At 40.8% G+C, this 20,221-nt stretch overlaps 1 protein-coding gene across 6 annotated transcripts in view; it reads right to left on the reverse strand.

Moving 5' to 3' along the window:
* Heatr5a (HEAT repeat containing 5A) overlaps positions 1 to 20,221 on the reverse strand; it is a 95,501-nt gene that overhangs the window by 46,704 nt on the left and 28,576 nt on the right. For all 6 annotated transcript variants that reach the window (XM_006516011.4, XM_006516012.4, XM_006516009.4 and 3 more), the window contains exons 12-16: positions 16,997 to 17,149; positions 15,497 to 15,596; positions 7,617 to 7,726; positions 2,680 to 2,843; positions 2,424 to 2,599 (exon numbers count right to left, since the gene is read on the reverse strand). In XM_006516011.4, the coding sequence (XP_006516074.1) occupies positions 2,424 to 2,599; positions 2,680 to 2,843; positions 7,617 to 7,726; positions 15,497 to 15,596; positions 16,997 to 17,149 (703 nt within the window). The remainder of the gene's footprint in view (positions 1 to 2,423; positions 2,600 to 2,679; positions 2,844 to 7,616; positions 7,727 to 15,496; positions 15,597 to 16,996; positions 17,150 to 20,221) is intronic.

A 20,221-nucleotide genomic window follows, 5' to 3' on the forward strand; every position in this document is an offset into this window, starting at 1 on the left:
GCCCTCTTCTGGTGAGTCTGATGACAGTTACAGTGTACTCATACAAAAATGATTTCATAAATGAAATGATGATGATGATGAGGAGGAGGACAATGAGGACGACGATGATGAGGATGACAACAAGGATGACGACTGGGGAGTAGGACAGTACCATGGGTGAGGGTGCTTGCCACCAAGTCTGACAAACCAAGCTGAATCCCTCAGTTGCACGGTGGGAGGAGAGAACTGTTTGCTGCACTCTGTCCTCAGACCTTCCACAGAGAAACTGTATTTTCTTTTTTTTTCAAGATAGGGTTTCTCTGTGTAGCCCTGGCTGTCCTGGAACTCACTCTGTAGACCAGGCTGGCCTCGAACTCAGAAATCCGTGCGCTACCACGCCCAGCATGAGAAACTGTATTTTATTTATATGTGTTTGTATATGCTTTGCCTGTTTGTGTGTGTGTGCATGCAAGGAAGCCAGAGGCTGACTTCAGACCCCTGGAGCTGGAGTTATGGGTGTTTGTGTGCTGCCAGTGTGGGTGCTGGGACTCAAACTCTGGTTCTCTAACAGGGCAATAAGCACTAAGTAATCAATAAGATTATATTTAATAACCAATAAGATTAGCTCTGGGTCATGTTTTTTTTTTTTGTTTTTTTTTTTTATGGGTCATGGTTTTTTGGTCCCAATAATTTCTATTCTAAATACATAAATACATGAAAAAACCCTGTATTTTAAACTTGAATAACCCCTTAGCAGGTTTCTTCATAACTGTTCAAACATAATGCCGATCACAGTAATAATAAAATGCTTTGAAACATTTAAAAATGTTGTCTGTGTTTTAAAAATACTTTTCTGTTTCCCTCTTACTTGTTGATATTTTGTTTTTGAGAGAGGGTTTCCCTGTGCAGCCCAGGCTCCACTGTAACTGAAATTCGGCCTCAGCAGTCCAGTCCTGGGATTACAGTTGGCACCACCATACTGGCTAAGTATGGACACTTTAATCATGCCAGTTCTTATCTAGATATGCAGAAACAGAGCACATACAGGACATACTAGCACATACTAGTGTCTAGAGTATGGCTGGAGACAGCTCAGGCAGTAAAGACAGGAAGTCAATGCCCAGCGCTGAGGTAAAACAATGCTGGCCCTGTGGTCACGGTGAGGGGGAGGCAGAGACAGGAGGATCTCTGCTGCTGCCCCACGCGGCAGTTCCAGACCACGGAGAGACTTGATTTAAAAAGTTACTAGATTGTGATTTGAGAAATAAACCAGTGGCTATCGTCTGACCTCTACACGCATGCACACGCACCTGTACACACATGAGCACACACAGACCTGTCATTAACAAGAGTGCAGAGTGGGACAACAGGAGGCTAGAAACCTAGTCACACAGCCTCTCTCCTATGGGTCTCTAAGGACATCCACAGGAAGCCACTAAGTTACAACAACCTACATCTGTTTCTGGGATTCTGCAAGGCCATTTCCTTAAAACAAAACACACAAACAATAAACAGCCCTCCAAGCTACTGCCCATCATTTTCATTCAGTTAAATCGAATCAATACAGAGGAACAGGCTTTGTTTTGTTTGTCTGAACATTTTAATTACAGCAAAGAAAGCCTTCTTCCAAACCCTGAATATTTACCATAGTATTACAGCCTAGGTAGGAAAAATAATGAGTACAATGTAAACTTCCTTAAATGTAGTCAAATTAAGAAATCATCTCTTTGAAACTCTACATAATGTATCAGACACTTGTCTTCAAGAAAAATAGTTATTCTGTTGTAAAGGGAAGAAGATTCTTTTTATCAGAAGGCTGGCAAAAGACGTGGGCTATTCATAAACGACATCAAACTTGCTTCAGAAATAACTTCATGACAAGACTATTGTTTAAGTTTTCTCTAAGAGACTAAGGTAAACTTTCTACCTAGCTGCTGTCCACCGGGGGATATGATTAGACCAAATGACAGGATGACAGTCACGCTGGAAGTCAAATGTCCTTTGGTTTAGAATGAAAGGCGAGGGGGGACGGAGAGAAGAGCGCATGGGAGCGCGAATGGGGACTGTCGGCTCTGCAGACGCCCGGTTCTCCGAGAACAATACTTCCTGAGTAGGAGACTTTGATCCCTAACATAGGTTTACGCTCAGGTCATCAGGTAAGAAACTGGGATCTGATTAACTGAGGGATCATTAATTACCCTGTGGTATTTTCAAAACCTCTGCTTCCTCTATGCTAGAATTATAGCAAATGCCATCAGGCCCGGTTTGCATTTAGTAAGTTCTTATCAATATTAGCTACATGAAAACATACTTAATCTATACCTGTCAGATGAGAAACTCTTAGGTTAGTGAGGACATCTAATGGCGCCCCTTTCACCCACTGGCAATGTGCTCACTGAAGTGGAAGACATAGTTCAGGATAAGCAGTTATTAAAGAGATTTACCTCTGAGCTTCATCCACAGTAGCACAGACAACCCCAAAGAGCTTGGATGCAGAGCTAATCACAGACAGTGCTGGAGGCAGGGGCTTAGGCACAGAGTCTCCTTCTACGTCCTTCTCATAAATAGAATAAGGGTCATATTCTAGACTTCCACAGGCAACACCATTGCCAAGCAGGAGCTACAAGGAGAAAAAGGAATACTAGGGCTGAAAAGTCATTCCAGATAAAAATCTCAACAGCTATTTTAAAACCACCATACCTGCTCTTCAATAAACCTATGGTCGGTCTCCTGCAGCAAAGGACTTAATATCAAGAGGTCATCCGGATGGCAAAGGGCTGGCAGTAAGCACGTCGATGCTGCTGCTTGGGTATCAGGGGCCGTCAGCTCGGCAGCCAGCTCTTTGAGGATAACACAGAGGTTCCCTGAGTCAGAGAAGAACAGCAGTTAGCAATCTAGTAATAGCTTTTATCCTAGCGCTTGAGATTAAAGGAGGCTCAGGCTGAGGGCTAGCCCGCACTGGCCAAGTTTAAAGTGTGACAGCCTAAGAACATTTCCCATCTTTGGCAACTGCATTACACATGAATAGCTCAGTTGTGTGTCCACTTCTTCCAAGGCTAAGAACAGCTGGTGAAATGACAATGTGAAGTATATGCCTTTTAGCAAGCAGTAAGTGCATGCTACCACTGTTTAAAACAAAACTACATGAAGTACAAAAGTGGGTGAGTTCGATTCTCTCATGCCTTAAGCATATGAATAACTGTGGTTTTTTTCTTTTAACAGAAAAGAAAGGGGAAGAAAAGAGCAAACAAAACACCCAGCTGAGATGCCTTTAATCCAAGCACTCGGAGTCAAAGGCAAGAAGTTCTCTTTGAGTTCAAGGCTGGCCTGGTCTACAAATTATGCTCTAGAGCAGCCAAGACTATACAGAGACCTTGTATCCAAACAAAATAAAATAACTAAGCAAGGCTAGGTATGTAGCTCAGTAGTAGCATGACACTTGCCCTGCATCTGTATGTCTCTAATTCACTTATTAGCACCAGGAAAGAAAGTTAGCCTGGTAAGGTTGGATACTCCCATAATTCCATCTACACCGGAGGACTGCTTGAGTCCAGGACCTGGTTGGAAGCCCTCCTGGACATACTACAATCTCCTCTTAAAAGAAAAAGAAAGGCAGAGGGTGGGAAGAAATTGGTTTTAAAAAGAGCTGAAGCTAAAAATATTACACTTTTATTATGAAAAAGGTGAAGCATTAAAGGAAACAGCAGTGCTCTAACCTACGTCCCTGCATAGCATGTGCTCAGCATTGCTTGCGCCAGCCGGAACAATCCTAATTCACGCCTACCTAGCATCCTTCCTGCTACTTTGAAGTTATCTAAAACAGCGTATAATTCTATCCACAAAAGTGTGATCACTAAAGTTATGAACATTTCATTTGAAGCATAATCTTACCAACATAATTTCATATTTTAAAAGTCACTAAACATCAAATATATACTCTGCACCCAAATTTCCAATTGTGTGATATGATTTTACACATATTTCCATGATGGAATTCAGATCTACATAAGGTCTACATGGTGCAGGCAGTTGATATATCTTGTCTCTTTGAATCTATCTTATGTTTTCCTTCATTTAATTCATTTGAAGAAACAACATTATCTGTTCTATAAAACTATAAACATATACACTTAAGTTTATATATAATATATAAAACTACAGATAGACTGGATTTTGATGATGATAGCTCTCTGGTACAATTTAGTTTGTTAATGTGCTATCCTTTGTTTTTTAACTGATGGACCTACAGGTCCACTAATTACTCAGGCTAGCATGACTGCAATCTAAAGCACAGGCTGCGTCTAGCTCACCTGCCGACTCAGTTTCACAGGTTTGTGCTGCCTGGACTGGCTGATGGAATTATAACTCTAACTCTAATAAGAGAGGGTAGAAAGGAGCCAATGAGGGCTTAACACAACAAATCCGAGGTGATTAAAGGAATGTTTGTGAGTTTAACCACCATCATGTGACACTGAGTAAAACGAGTTTGTTGTCAGTACAAGGCAAGAAGTATTTTTGTGCTACCAATAAGTGTGAAAATAGTGGAAATATTTCTCAGTTAAAATGATTCTTTGCCTAACTGATTCTGGAGAAAGAACTTATCTACATCAAATCTAAGACAGAAAATAAAAAATTAACTCAAAATTCTATTGCACAGCCATCAGAGCCAGTCACTTCCTATCGCTCTCCTCTTTTTTTCTGAGTTTGAGTCTTACTCTGTTAGCCTTGACCCTGACTGGTTCTCCTTCTGCCCCAGATCAGGAAAGCTGGGATTACATGTGTGAGCTACCATGCTTGGCCAGAATTACTCTTTGAGAAAAACAGTATTATTTGCTGAACTATCATCAAGAACATTACTTCAGTTCTTAAAAAACGTTCTGTGTGCCCGGCAGAGGTGGCGCATGCCTTCAATCCCAGAACTTGGGAGGCAGAGGCAGGCGAATTTCTGTAAGTCATATTATAATTTTCTATACTTTTATAAAAACAATATAAAATAATAAAGTCTATAAATATATTTATAAAATAGAAAAATATTATAAAAATCATGTCTTAAAATTCACATTAAAAAGTAGAAAGACTCTAAAAAGATTGAGGAGAGGTTAAGAATTTTTTTTTTGAGAAATACATAGTAGGTCCCTGGATTTGTTTCTTTAAAAACCACCCCCACCCACCGCCACCCACCACTCCCACCAGACAGCCAGGGTTGTTATACATAGAAATTCTGTCTTGCAACAACAAATAAATAAATAAATAAACAAATAAATAAATAAATAAATAAATTTTTAAAGATTAATTCTTCAAGAATTTCATGAATGCCTTTGGCCACTTCTACCGGTCTCCTCCATCTTCTCTCAATCTACCCTCTATTTTACCACTCTTACATTGTTGGTTGTGAGCCTAGCCTTTAACGGTTGAGCCATCTCTCCAGCCCCCATTCTATCCACTCAACCTTGTGTCTTTATTTTTAAAAGAACTCCATCGAGTCTCTGTAGTGCACCTACACACTCTTACAGTGTGGCTATCAAACAGGGTGAGTGGGAGCTACCAGAGGCCACAGCCTTAAAGAGAACCAGCTCTTCCTCTCCTGGTAGCTGTCAGTCACCAACAGCTCCTCAGCTTGGCCTGGGGCCTCACACCTACCTCCCTATTCTATGTTACGGTTTGGTCTGGCTTGAGTCTGTGCAGATCTTGTGTACACTGTCACAAGCAAAGTGCACTCATACGTACAACTAACTGCCCTCCAGTGTGGAGAAAACACCGCTTCCTTCTAGTCATCTACAGTCTCGGTGCTCTGCTCCCCTGTCTGAGAGGGAACCCAGATTTAAAAAAGGATTTTTTTTAAATTACATTTTGATCTATGTGTTTGTATGAGCACGTGCATGTGCACAGGTGTGAAGGCCACAGGACAATGTTGTCATGGGGAGTCAGTCTTCTCTTCCCAGCATGTGGAGCTGGGATCCAACTCAGGCCTTTAGCCTGGAAGCAAGTGCCTGTACCCACTGGCCTGACTCTGTTTCCAAAGAAACATCTTGGAGGTGGCTTCAAATACAGAAGTGTATATGATTCCCAACTGCATCACCGAGATTCCACGCCAAGAAAACACGTTTTAAAAAATATTCAAGATTTTTTCTTTCACCTTACAGTTCTTTAAAGGTAGACTTATGTCATCATTTACCAGAAAATACACATTTATATTCCTGCATTCCTAAATGTTTAAAAATTCAAACCCTGTAATTTTTAGTCCAACATATGAACTGAAAAGTACAAACCCCAAGAGCTGCTTTTGCTGCAGCCTAGGCTTCTACGCTGTGCGGCACTGCAATGGTTCCCAGAGTGCTGTGGTCTCCTGTACCAAGGCAACTTTCAGAGGGCCCAGGGTGAGCCAGGCCCACAGCTAACTAAGCAGGGACTGACTGTCTTTTAGGGACAACATGAAACAAACCTTTGTTTTTTTCTTTCCAGACAAGATCACATCATGTAGCACAGGCTGTCCTTGAACTCATACTCTTCCTAACCTTGCCTCAGCCTCACAAGTTCAAGGATTACAATGTCAGCCATTAAACTCAGATGACAAACGCACGCATAAATCTTTATCCCACTACTCACTACAGATGAGTTTGAGTTCACTCATGAACTCTCCAAGCCTTTACCAAGTATGGAAAACGTAACCAGACCATCACATTATCCTAGGATGAATGAAGAAATTGCTATATACTATTTTTTCCAGCAGTACTTTGGATGGTGCTGAACTAATAATAAATAATCTGCAGGTCTTTCCAAGGACACACATACACACCACACGGTGACAGTGAGCACTCTGGTGGGCACACACATGAGCCAAAAGAATGGAACAATGGGAACAGTGGGAACAATGCCATTCTCATGATTACAAAGGACAGGGCATGCTGTATATTAATATTTCCAATTAATGTGACGTTATATTACCTTAACGTACAGAAGGAGATGAGCAAAAAGAAAATGTAGTTTCATAGGGAATACAGGCAGTAACATGCATCTTAACATGGTTTAAGTATTAAAAAAACAGAAGTCCCAGAGAATACAAATGTTACATTTTAACTCCTCGAATAAATGGCTTCGATTATTTAGAGCAGCAACATATTATCTTAAAACTATGTTTTATATCAGGCACAATGGCTCAAATCTGTAATCCTAGCACACAGGAAACAGAAGTGGCAGGGGTTGGGGTGGGGTGGGGGTAAGTTTTGTGACTTGTTTTGTGCATAGTAGGGCCACAGGTACTTTCCCCAAAAGAGATGTAAGCAAGATAAGAAAAGATACAAGAACTAGACTTCCTTTCTTCTTCCTTTAGAGGTAGGGTTGTAAGATGTAATTCACACTAGCCTGGAACTCATTATGTAGCCCAGGCTGGTCTCAAACTAACAATCCTCCTGCCTCAGGCTCTAAGGGACTAGAATTATAGGTGTTTGTTGCCACACTTGGCAAAAAATTATGTTTATAAAAACCTAATCTTTAGTCTAAAACAGTAAGCCCAAGGACTCTAACATCTAAGAACAAAGGTACTAAGTGATCGCTTCTATTCATTAACTCGGCCAAGCAACTACTGATTCAAATATCAAACTAGTCACAAACAAGACATTTTGGTCTAAGGCACATACCTTTATAGGTCTCAGGAGGTAATAAAATTAGTAGTTCATAAAGTCTCTGTCTATAAACTATTGACGGTGTTTTCAAAGAACTTCCATATGTTTTTAGTATTGAAGAAAGCCTTGAAACAAAAGAAACAGTGTATTTTAAGTGTGTATGTTCTATGAAATGCACAAGCACGGTACAGGTACATATAACATAAGCTAATCAACATTGGTGCTAACTCGTGTTTTTAGAGTAAGGTGGGCTCATAAGTCTAAGATGGATCCTGGGAACAAAGTTGGGGTAGAGCATGTGCCTACATCACGAGGCCTGGCTTTCACTCCTGGTACTGCAGTCAACTAACCAACCAATCAAACAAAACAACAGTAATACTTATTCTAACATTCTTCATAAAGTAAAACTATAAAGTCAATTTTCACTTCAAATGTCACTAAGTAATATTATAACTGAAACCTTATTTATACTCAGTATAAAATTTCAAAAGTTACAACTTGCCATTTGCCAAAACCAAAAATCTACTAGGTAGAAAGTTAATTCAATAAGTAAATAAATTAAAGTTAACACTGGTTCTATTTTATAACCTTCAGCTTGATAATCATGATAAAACAACTTCAACATCCCATATGGAACATTTTAGTAACGGAAGCTAAGCTAACTCATCATACTTCTGTGTTTCTTTAAAACTGAATCAGAAAATTATAGCTAATGTGATAAGTATTCTATTCATATTTGTACTTGTTAAAAACTATTAATTATATTTTTAGAACTCTACATCATTTACTTGGCTTAAATACATAAAATTTAGTTCAGAGGAATATCGCTTGTTTCTATAAACTCAGATGAGTAGATCAAGATGAAAATGGAGGAAATCATTTTAATTGGTTTTTGCTTCCATGAGAGGCAAAGGTTAGTTTCTAATTAGCTGATCTACAAAAATACAGGGACATAAATGTACATAATACAGATAAAGTACAAAACTTGCATAGTTAGGTCCGAGAAAGGAACTTTTTGAGGTCAAACACTTCCTATCAATAAAGACAAATTAATATTAATTAAAAGTGGGGGCGGGGGGCCAGGGGGAATGGAGCAGTGAGAGGCAGTGAGGTTAACCCTGATAACCTAACTGTAATCCGGAGTGTGCTCCTGCAACCCCATGCTGAAAGGACAGAGCTTGGTTTTCTAAAAGCTGCCTTCTGATGTCTACTCTCACACACAATATTAAAAAATTTACAAAGCAAAACCTGAGCTGATTCAGAGCAGGTAAACAAACGCCAACATAAGACTTTAGGCGAGCTTGCCCCCACATCAAGTAAGGACAAAAGTGTGGGTCTCCTCAGAAGAGATGAAGACTCTAGATCTTTTTGAAGATCTAGACTTCTAGATTGGACTAATTCAATAAATCAAGAAAGTATAATTCTAAACTCCTACATATCTACCTAATTAAGTTATTTTGGAATATAAAAAGCTAAAGAAAATCTTATAGGAAGAAGCGAATAAGTCCTGTCAACTGACAGGCTAATAAGCAAATAAGAATTAGCAAATATAGCACAATGGCATGTGCAAAAATTCTATTTGTTACATAGCAAATCCCAACACATTTCAAAGGACAGATAAAATGCAATAAACATTTATCTACAAATTTTATGAGCTGGACAGTTAGTTTAAGGTTTAAAAAAAAAAGAATGAAAATTTAAGAAAAAGAGAATGAAGAAGCAAAAGCAAAGTTCAACATGAACAAGGCTATTTTTCACGGAGATCAGTAGGCGACTCACGGGAGAGACAAGAGAAGGCATGACAGAAACATCTTCAGAATGAGGGGACACTATGGTTACAGCAAGCTTTACGGGTAAGATTTTAGAAGACTAAAAAGAACAACTTCATGCTAAAACATCAGAAAATAAAGATGCATTAGGAAAATTCTTGGAAAAATTTACTTGTCAAATTTTACTTAAACAGAAAAAGAACATAGAAGGTCTCCCAAAACAGACCTTACAAAGTTAGAAACAAAGAAATGGATTTTGCATTATTAAGAAAAAAAAAAGTAGCAATTTCAAACATGGTCTCTCAGAAAGGTTTCACGTGGCAGATCACTCCAACCACACAGACACTCTCCTTGACGAAACCTTATTCCATGTGGTTAATAATTTCAATGTTTCAAGAGAAAGGATAAGAAAAAAAGAAATAGGACAGACTCACCTCTGAATATAAACAAACTCATAACAAAGCCACACCTAGATATTTATAAAACTGATCAATACATTTCTTAAAGTGTATCACATTAAACAATTCGATATACATAAAAATCTCATATAAAAAAAATAAAGAAATAAAACCTGTGGCCTAACAGAGCATGTACTTTAAAAAGTCCACAGCAAATATCACTGCTAAGAATAAAATATCAGAAGGGACCCTTGAAAGATTCTTATTAGTTTATTTTTTTGAGAGGCTCTAAGTTGGCTTCAAATATGTGCTCAGCCCACCCTACTTCCAAGTGCTGGGATTACCAGTGTCCGTTCATCACATCTGGCTTTTTAAAGAAGAGGTGAGATATTATGTCGCCCAGGCTTGACTCCTGAGGAGCTGAGGCTATGCACGCGGACTGCGCATGATTTCTATGTTTGCTCTTTTTAAGTGTTAAGGAGGATTATGTGTATGGTGTTTGGCGCGTGTGTGTCTGTGCACCCAGTGCACATGCCCACTGCTTACGGAGGCCAGAGAGGACAGCAAGCACCAGGAGCTGGAGGTACAGACGGTGGGGGCTGCTGTGTGGGTGCTGGGAACTGAACTGCAGCCCTGTGGAAGAGCAGCTGCTGCTCTCAAGCACTGAGCTGCCTCTCTATCACATTTGTATGCTTTTTTTTTTTAATTAGGTATTTTCCTCATTTACATTTCCAATGCTATCCCAAAAGTCCCCCATACCCTCCCACCACTTCCCTACCCACCCATTCCCACTTTTTGGCCCTGGCGTTCCCCTGTACTGGGGCATATAAAGTTTGCAAGTCCAATGGGCCTCTCTTTCCAGTGATGGCCAAGTAGGCCAACTTTTGATACATATGAAGCTAGAGTCAAGAGCTCCAGGGTACTGGTTAGTTCATATTGTTCCACCTATAGGGTTGCAGATCCCTTTAGCTCCTTGGGTACTTTCTCTAGCTCCTCCATTGGGGGCCCTGTGATCCATCCAATAGCTGACTGTGAGCATCCACTTCTGTGTTTGCTAGGCCCTGGCATAGTCTCACTAGAGACAGCTATATCTGGGTCCTTTCAGCAAAATCTTGCTAGTGTATGCAATGGTGTCAGTGTTTGGAAGCTGATTATGGGGTGGATCCCTGGATATGGCAGTCTCTAGGTGGTCCATCCTTTCGTCACAGCTCCTAACTTTGTCTCTGTAACTCCTTCCATGGGTGTTTTGTTCCCAATTCTAAGAAGGGGCAAAGTGTCCACACTTTGGTCTTCGTTCTTCTTGAGTTTCATGTGTTTAGCAAATTGTATCTTATATCTTAGGTATCCTAAGTTTCTGGGCTAATATCCACTTATCAGTGAGTACATATTGTGTGAGTTCCTTTGTGAATGTGTTACCTCACTCAGGATGATGCCCTCCAGGTCCATCCATTTGGCTAGGAATTTCATAAATTCATTCTCTTTAATAGCTGAGTAGTACTCCATTGTGTAAATGTACCACATTTTCTGTATCCATTCCTCTGTTGAGGGGCATCTGGGTTCTTTCCAGCTTCTGGCTATCATAAATAAGGCTGCTATGAACATAGTGGAGCATGTGTCCTTCTTACCAGTTGGGGCATCTTCTGGATATATGCCCAGGAGAAGTATTGGGGGATCCTCCGGTAGTACTATGTCCAATTTTCTGAGGAACCTCCAGGCTGATTTCCAGAGTGGTTGTACAAGCTTGAAATCCCACCAACAATGGAGGAGTGTTCCTCTTTCTCCACATCCTTGCCAGCATCTGCTGTCACCTGAATTTTTGATCTTAGCCATTCTGACTGGTGTGAGGTGGAATCTAAGGGTTGTTTTGATTTGCATTTCCCTGATGATTAAGGATGTTGAACATTTTTTCAGGTGCTTCTCTGCCATTCGGTATTCCTCAGGTGAGAATTCTTTTCTAAGACAGAATCTCAACTATGTAGCCCAGGATAGCCTGCGATTTTCTCTGTAGCCCATATTGGTCTTGAATTTGTACTGATCATTTTGCCTCCTAGGTGCTGGAATTATAGGCGTCGTGCTTTACTAAAGCTAGCTTCTATGAAGTTGTAAAATGCACTTATAGAATATGTAAGAGACAGAAGAATATGAGTAAGAAAGGACTGTGAGGAGAAAAAAAATCTAGATGTCCATGGAATTGTGTGTGTCCATGTGTATTAGCACAGTGGGGTATACCTGGATGTGCATACATGAGTATGTAGAGACCCAAAGCTGATTATCAATTATCTTCTTATATCACTCTCTACTTACTGAAGCATGTCTAATGCTTGCCAGTTCCAGCCAGTCTGACTAGATCGCTTGCCCCAGAAATCCCCATCTCTGCCTCCTGAGTGTTGGGGGTACAGGCAGTCCTGTGCCTGAATAGGTTTAAAATGGGCTCAGAGGATCAAAGCCTTGTTCTTTCGCTTATGCAGCAAAATGCCTTTGAGGTATCTTTGCCATACTACACATTAAATTTTAACATAGAAGCATCTAACAGGGTGGCTGGAGAAGGGATGAGTTCTATTCTTGCAGAGTAGCAATGAAGTGATGATATATGCCACACACCATGAATTTAATAACCACCACAACAAAAGTACAGTACCTGCCAGCTGTGTTTTTAAAAGTAAAACATCTTTATAAGACACCTTGACAACAGAGAAAATCATGTTCATAGTGTTATAAAAACTTAAATGCTCTTCACCTTTTTGTACAGATTCAGTTACAAACAAAAATTCAACAGGAGATGATCCAAAGTATAAGAATGCTAAAAAAACAAAACAAATAAACAAACAAACAAAAAACCCAAACAGGTCAAAGTGCTTGCTCTATGGCACAGGGACAGGCAAGCAGACCAAAGGGCAGCCACGAGGGGCACAGAGTGCAACAACAGTCATGTTTAGGGATGTAATGTGTTAGATGATGATGGCAATCATCGAAGGAAGGAAGGGAGGAAGGGAGGAAGGGAGGAAGGGAGGAAGGAAGGAAGGGAGGAAGGGAGGAAGGGAGGAAGGGAAGAAGGAAGGACAGACAGCCTGTGAAGGTAGAGCACAAGAGCAGGATGAGTCTCCAACATGAAAAAAGAAAATGAAATGGTTTTAGTCTGGTTTGAATTTTTGTCCCTAGCCGGGCGTGGTGGCGCACGCCTTTGATCCCAGCACTTGGGAAGCAGAGGCAGGCGAATTTCTGAGTTCGAGACCAGCCTGGTCTACAGAGTGAGTTCCAGGACAGCCAGGGCAATACAGAGAAAACCTGTCTTGGGAAAAAAAAAAAAAAAAAAAAAAGAATCTTTGTCCTTGAAAACTCATGTGTTGAACATGCAGTTAACTCCTGCGTGTTGTGGCAGTGGTCGTGCCATCCAGAATGGGGATGGCCTCAGCCACATCTGTGAACACCAGCAGCATCCAGGCGCTGGGGAGATGCTAGTGTCTGGTGTCCCTAGAGTCATGTTGACAAGCTTTAGCCAGGTGACTTTGAGAAGCTGCTCTGAGGATCCATAGCTTCTGCCACAACCTCAGTAAACTGTGAGAGCTCCTGGGGAGGTGAGCAGATAAGGACAAAACAAGGGAGCTCTCTCTGCTGTTGACAAAGCAGGACAAAAATGGAGCTTTCTCTGCTGTCGGCCAGACGTCTGCAGAAGTCCAGAGGAGAGGAAGCTCCAGAACAGTGTTATGGTGACGTTCATGGGGTTTTTTTGTTTCTTTGGTTTTTTTTTTCTTTTTTACAACAGGGTTTCTCTATGTTTACAGCCTTGACTGTCTTAAAACTCACTGTGTAGACCAGGTTGGCCTCAAATTCTGTGTGCCTCTGAGTTCTGCGATTAAGGTGTACACCACAGCCAACCACCCTGCAAAGTTCAATTTTTTTTCCCCTAGGTTTTTTGTTTTGTTTTGTTTTGTTTTAAGGCAGGACCTTACCATATAGCCTTGGCTTGCCTGGGACTAGCTATGTAGACCAGGCTGGTTTGAATTCAGAGATCCGCCTATTTCCACTTTCCTGCAATTACATCATGCTTCTGGCTCCAAATTCCTCAGGAGAAGAGGTGAGGGAAGATGAAATATATCCTGGTGGCTTGAAGCTACGCAGAGGTAGTTCATTAAATGCTATCTATCCATCAAACCCAAAGAAGTAAATTAATAAAACTTACTGTCAATTGAATACTATCGGAAGGATGGGCCTTTTGCCTTTCTCGCATGAATGATTAATGACTTGATAAAATTGTTTGACAAAGGCAGTTTGGTTCTTTTGTCTCTGTGTCTCTTCTGCTACATGAGGACAAACAATCCGCCCTCTCCAAAGGATGGACAAATAAGGTGCCATGTTGGAGATGGGCAGCAGGCTCTTACCAGAGACATCATTCTGCCAGCACCTTGATCTTAAACTCTCAGTCTCCAGAGCAATATATATATATACGTTTCTGTGCTATCAATCCCCTGGTCTATAGTGTTTGGTTTCACCAGTATAAAAACAGACTTCTACCTCACTCTAAGTAGAAAAATCAACTTAAGATGGATTAAAGATGCAAACACAAAAGATAAAACTTGAAATATAAGAAAATCAAAGCAAAAATATACAAGATGAAGCCTGGGAGCAGTGGCATGCACCTTGTATCCCAGCACTTGAGAGGAAAGGCAGGTGGGGCTCCATGAGTTCACGGTCAGCCTGGTCACACAGAGTTCTAGAACAGTCAGGTCTACACAGAGAGACTGTTTAAAAACAAAACAAAACCAACAAAAAACCAGAACAACCCTTCTCTCTCCCAAAAATTCCAACACTAACCAAAAAAGATGTGACATTTAAATTGAGAACATATTAATTAAAAAAATATATTTTAGTTTTTAATGGACAGCAATAGTGTTGCAAATATGTACAAAGTCTTATAAGTCAACTTAAAAGGACAAACAACCTAAAAGAGAGAAAGCTATCAGATCAAAGGCATGGCTGTTGCTTATGTTCTAGTTCAGTGTTAAACAGGACAACTGTCCCCCTATCTGCCCAGCACTGTATGATTCCTTCTGAGCTATAAGAGTTGAGAAATTTTGATGCAGATCTGAGAACCTATACAATTTAAATTATTTACTGTGGCCCTTAACGTTTAGAGCCAATGCTTTAGCTATGCTTGATTCAATGATGGTCATCTATTATCATACTTCTAGGCTGTACCTTAATGCATTTTTTCTTTATACATAAAGTGGCGTATCATAAAAAACCTTTTGAAAGAATGTTCTTTATACCAATTAATTTGGAAATTAGTGCTTATAATTGTAAGTTACACACACACACATACATACAATAAAAAGTATTGGCTTTTTCCTGTGTTTTATCAGCTAGATGATAAATCAACTATAAGAACTATAAACACACAAAAACCTGTATCTAGTTCTTTGGAAAATAGAACAACACTAACAAACCAATACAATGCATACCTGCAAAGGTTAGCAGGCTTAGGATTTAATTTCTTGTTAAAACTGCCTGTATGAAAGGTATATTATTCACCAAGTAATTTTCCTTCCCTTTTAATATGCATTTTTTCTAGCCTAAAAGAGAAGAAGAGAAGTCACATATCTAAATGACTGCCTTCCTCTGCCAAAGGAATCAAGTCTATCAGCTTGCATTATGAGTACACCTAAGGGATTACAGAGCGGTAGCTAACTGCTCTTAGAAAGCTCTTCCAGTCTAAAGAACTGATCCTTACTGAGTCAGCAGATCCACAGCACAGGGAAGCGGCGGCAGGAGTCGCTGGATGACTTCCTCAGTAAGGAGATCACCACAGTGCGAAATGAAACTCTTGACAGCTGAAAATGAGAACAGACACTTACTCCCTGTACAGAGTCATAGGCCACGAGACCAGAACATTCAGTTATGTATAGCATCAGCAATGTTACAAAGAAGTGCTCAAAAAAAATAGTATCTTGAAATTCTAATGATTAAAAAGGAAGCTAGTATCTTCCATCTTTAATTATATTTTTCAAGAATTTCCTGGGATTGCTAAGAGACTAATAAATTAACAAAATGGTGGTGCCCTGGGTTGTGCTTAACCCTTGAGATCAGAGGCAGTGAGTTTAAGGTCAGCGTGATCTACACAGTAAGTTCTAGGACGGCAAGAGCTACATAGTAGCTCATCTCAAATCTCAAATACATCTCAAATTTAAAACAAGAAGAGAAACAAAGAAATCAGGGGTTAGAGAGATGTTTCATTGTTTAAAAACGTGTAGGATTCATATCTGGTTCCTGTTACCATGTTGCTTTGATTGCACTTCAAGGGGGATCTGACCCCTTTTCTGACCCCACTGTTAACCCCCCCCCCCCCACAATGTGTGTGCGTGTGTGTGTGTGAGAGAGAGAGAGAGAGAGAGAGAAAGAGATATTTTCACATACACACAAATACAAATAAATCTTTAAAAATAAATAAATAAAAAAGCAGCTTAGACTTCCAAGTCCGTCAGTTTCTCACTAGTTCTGCAGAAACATGCAGACTCTAGCCAGGGCATGAGTTTACAGTTACTCAAATAACTGAGACTGCTTCAGAAGAAGAGAAAAATAAATAGTTCAGACTGAGTGTCGGGTTGAAATTAAAATTTTTTCCTTTTTAAGGGTAAAATTCATTGGATAAACAAAACAAGCATGTGGTGGTCCCTGTTCTAAGAAAGCCATTTTCCTTAGTTTAAACTAATAGTGAGAAGTTATTGTCAAGCCTACATACACTGTCACAAATACAAACTGGGACCCACACATCTCCAGGGCTAATTAAATCAAATTCTTACTACCTTTTTTTTTTTTTAAAGATTTATTTATTATATGTAAGTACACTGTAGCTGTCTTCAGACACACCAGAAGAGGGAGTCAGATCTCATTACGGATGGTTGTGAGCCACCAAGTGGTTGCTGGGATTTGAACTCAGGACCTTCGGAAGAGCAGTCGGGTGCTCTTACCTGCTGAGCCATCTCACCAGCCCCAAATTCTTACTACTTCTTGTGGGTTTCCATCTGGCCTGAGTCTGAGACATGCAGTGGTCAGTCTAAAGCTCCAGCTCTCAGACTTGGCTCAGTACCACTCAGAGTTATCACCAGCTAACTGATCACACTCAGGTATGGAAACACCAGCCAGATTCCTGTCCCCTTACACTAAATGAAACCTACAGAATGTACAAAGGGTAAAGAAAGGCCAGGGAGAAGAGAGATGGCAGTCAACCTACCACAGAGAGCACCGGCTCGGCCTTCCAGGGTCACTTGCCAGGTAAACGAGTCTCCTCGGCTCTTTTCTGTTTCTAGATCTCTGGGGGACGCTGGAAAGACACACTTCCACAGCAGCAGAACTCGAGTGAGGTGGTGACTGACCACGGCAGGACCTGCAAAGACAACCTCACGTGACTCCTTAGAGCTGGACTAGGGAGCAGGGGTGTCTCCCTTAAGATGAAAATACTTGAATGTACAACTCCAATGTTTTGTATCTTCTGGTTTCCAATGAATGGTTATTAAGTGTTGCAGCCCAGAAAAAGAAACAGGAACTAAACAGCCAAGCCTGGGTCGGGGTGTCAGCTACTAGCTAGCTACTGTCTCCCGTGACAGAGTGAACGTTAGTGTACTTGAAAATCTGGCCAATAGCACATAAATGGAAGGTACAATTGCTATGGCAACAAGCAACATTGTAACATTCCTCAGAGTAACGTTTTATTTCATATTTTAGTTATGTGTACACAGGTGTGTCTGTGTTTGGGTATGCATTTAAGTGAAGTTGCCCAAGGAAGCTAGATTGTTGGATCCTTGTACTGACTATGGGAGCTGGAAAGCAAGAAGGCTGAGCCACCTCTCCAGCTCCATCTCTCCAGCCCCATATCTGCTTTTGCCTCATTCTTCCAAATGCTCCTATTATAGGTTTACAGTAGCACATCTGTACATTTTGACTACTTCAGTCTTTTGTTTAAAAAGAATTTTTAAGACTTTTTTTAATGTGTGAGTGCTTTGTTTGCATGTATGTATGTATATATGTATGTATGTATGTATGCATGTATACCACGTAAGAGCATGATGCCTGTAGAGATCAGATCTGTCAGAACTGGAGTACACTGGCTAGTTTTGTCAACTTGACACAAGGTAGTCATTTGGGAAGGAAGCTCCACTGAGAAAATGCTCCCACCAGCCGGGCCTGTGGTGAAGCCTGTGCCGCATCTTCTTGACTGATGACTGGTATGGGAGGTGGAGCCACCCCTAGACGGGTGGTCCTGAGTATTGTAAGAAGGCAGGGTAAACTGCTAAGTAGCACTCCTCCATGACCTCTGCACCAGTTCCTTACAAACTGTAAGCTGAAGAAACCCTTTCGTCCCCAGGTTGCTCTTGGTCACAGTGTTTTCCCACAGCAATAAAAACCCTAACTAAGACAGAATTATAAGTGGTTGTGAACTATCATGAGGGTAGTAAGAACAGCACCAGGGTCCTCTGCATGAACAAGTGCTCTTAGCTTCTGAGCCATCTTTCCAGCCTGTCTATTTCTTGAGGTACACTTTGGAGCTCAGGCTGGCCTGGAACTCATGACCCTCCTGCCTCAGCCTCCCAGTGCTAAGATGACAGGTGTAAACGACAATCCAGGCTTCTCACTGTTAACATCTGAAACAACTTGTTCCAGGTTAACGTTCAGATGCAATAAAAGGTGATGGAGAGGGCTGAGGAGACGGCTCAGCAGGTAACGCGCTCGCTTTACAACAGAAGGCCTCTGTTCCATCTCCATCCTCAACACCCACATAGGAGGAAGGAGAGGACCAGCTCATGAAGTGGTTTTCTGACCTCACAGGCATGCACACGCCTTCACAATAATAAAGTAGAAGTATTTAAAGGCAATATATAGTGATAATATTATCATTTAAAAACAAAACAAAACACCCTAAGACGCATTAAAAACTAAAGCTCAGCTTTTCTTTTTTTTTTTTTTTTTTTTTTTAAGATTTATTTATTTATTATATGTAAGTACACTGTAGCTGTCTTCAGACATACCAGAAGAGGGAGTCAGATCTTATTACGGATGGTTGTGAGCCACCATGTGGTTGCTGGGATTTGAACTCAGGACCTTTGGAAGAGCAGTCAGGTGCTCTTACCTGCTGAGCCATCTCACCAGCCCCTCAGCTTTTCTTCCCAAACAGAATTCTTTCACACTTAGCTGTGGGTGTGCACCCCTTCCTCTGTGCTCTCTCTGAACTGTGCAGCGTGGGGAAATGCAATGGGCTTTTGGGGGAGACGTGTGGGAGAGGCCTGAGTAGGCTAATTTGGTTCTGCCCACTTAGATATGTAAACTTGGGCAAATAATTTAACTTTTTTGTCCTCAGTTTTCTCATTTTTAGTAAGAGAAATAACAGTATTTCCCTCATAGGATAGTTTCCAAGACTTTCGGTTCATAGAGACAGCAGTCCTGGCTTGAGTTAGGCATTTATTCAGTGTCTGGTGTGCAATTATTGTCATTGTTATTATTTGGTGTTTTGCATTAGTCTTAGTCAGGGTTTCTATTCCTGTACAAACATCATGACCAAGAAGCAAGTTGGGGAGGAAAGGGTTTATTCGGCTTACACTTCCATACTGCTGTTCATCACCAAAGGAAGTCAGGACTAGAACTCATGCAGAGCAGGAGAGGCCATGGAGGGATGTTCTTTACTGGCTTGCTTCCCCTGGCTTGCTCAGCTTGCTCTCTTATAGAATCAAGACTACCAGCCCAGAGATTGCACCACCCACAGTGGGCTAGGCCCTTCCCCCTTGATCACTAATTGAGAAAATGCCTTACAGTTGGATCTCATGGAGGCATTTCCCCAACTGAAGCTCCTTTCTTTGTGACAACTCCAGCCTGTGTCAAGTTGACACATAAAATCAGCCAGTACAGGATTTTTTGTCTTTTTAAGGCAGGGTTTCTCTATGTAACTCTGGCTGTCCTGGAAGTTGTTATGTAGACCAGGTTGGCTTCAAACTCACAGAGAGCTGCCTGTCTCTGCCTCCCAACTGCTCAGCTTAAAGAGATACACACCATCACACCCACCATTACACATCAAAATAAAATAATTAAGAAAATCAAAGAATCGAGACTTGATTAAAAAGAAGAGTAGCAACTGCAAGCTTTGGGAAAATGTCCAGCACCCAGGGCACTTTATAATGCGAACACCAAAGAAGGCCAGGGTCACATTAAGAAGGCATGTGAATAAACTGTTGGGCTTTCAGCTTGCCAAAGATATGGGTCAAGAGGAATAATGACTGCATTGGTTTGAAACATACAAATATGTAATATTCCATGAGTTTGTAATGGTATCTAAAACAGTCATACACCTTTAGAAGCTGCTAGGATTTTATTTATTAATTTTTGCAGTACTGGATATTGAACTCAGGGTTTCATGCATGCTAGGCAACTCTCTACCACTGAGTAAATCCCTCTAGGATTTTAGAATATT

The sequence above is a fragment of the Mus musculus genome, chromosome 12 (assembly GCF_000001635.26).
Source record: "Mus musculus strain C57BL/6J chromosome 12, GRCm38.p6 C57BL/6J".
NCBI classification, from domain to species: Eukaryota; Metazoa; Chordata; class Mammalia; order Rodentia; family Muridae; genus Mus; species Mus musculus.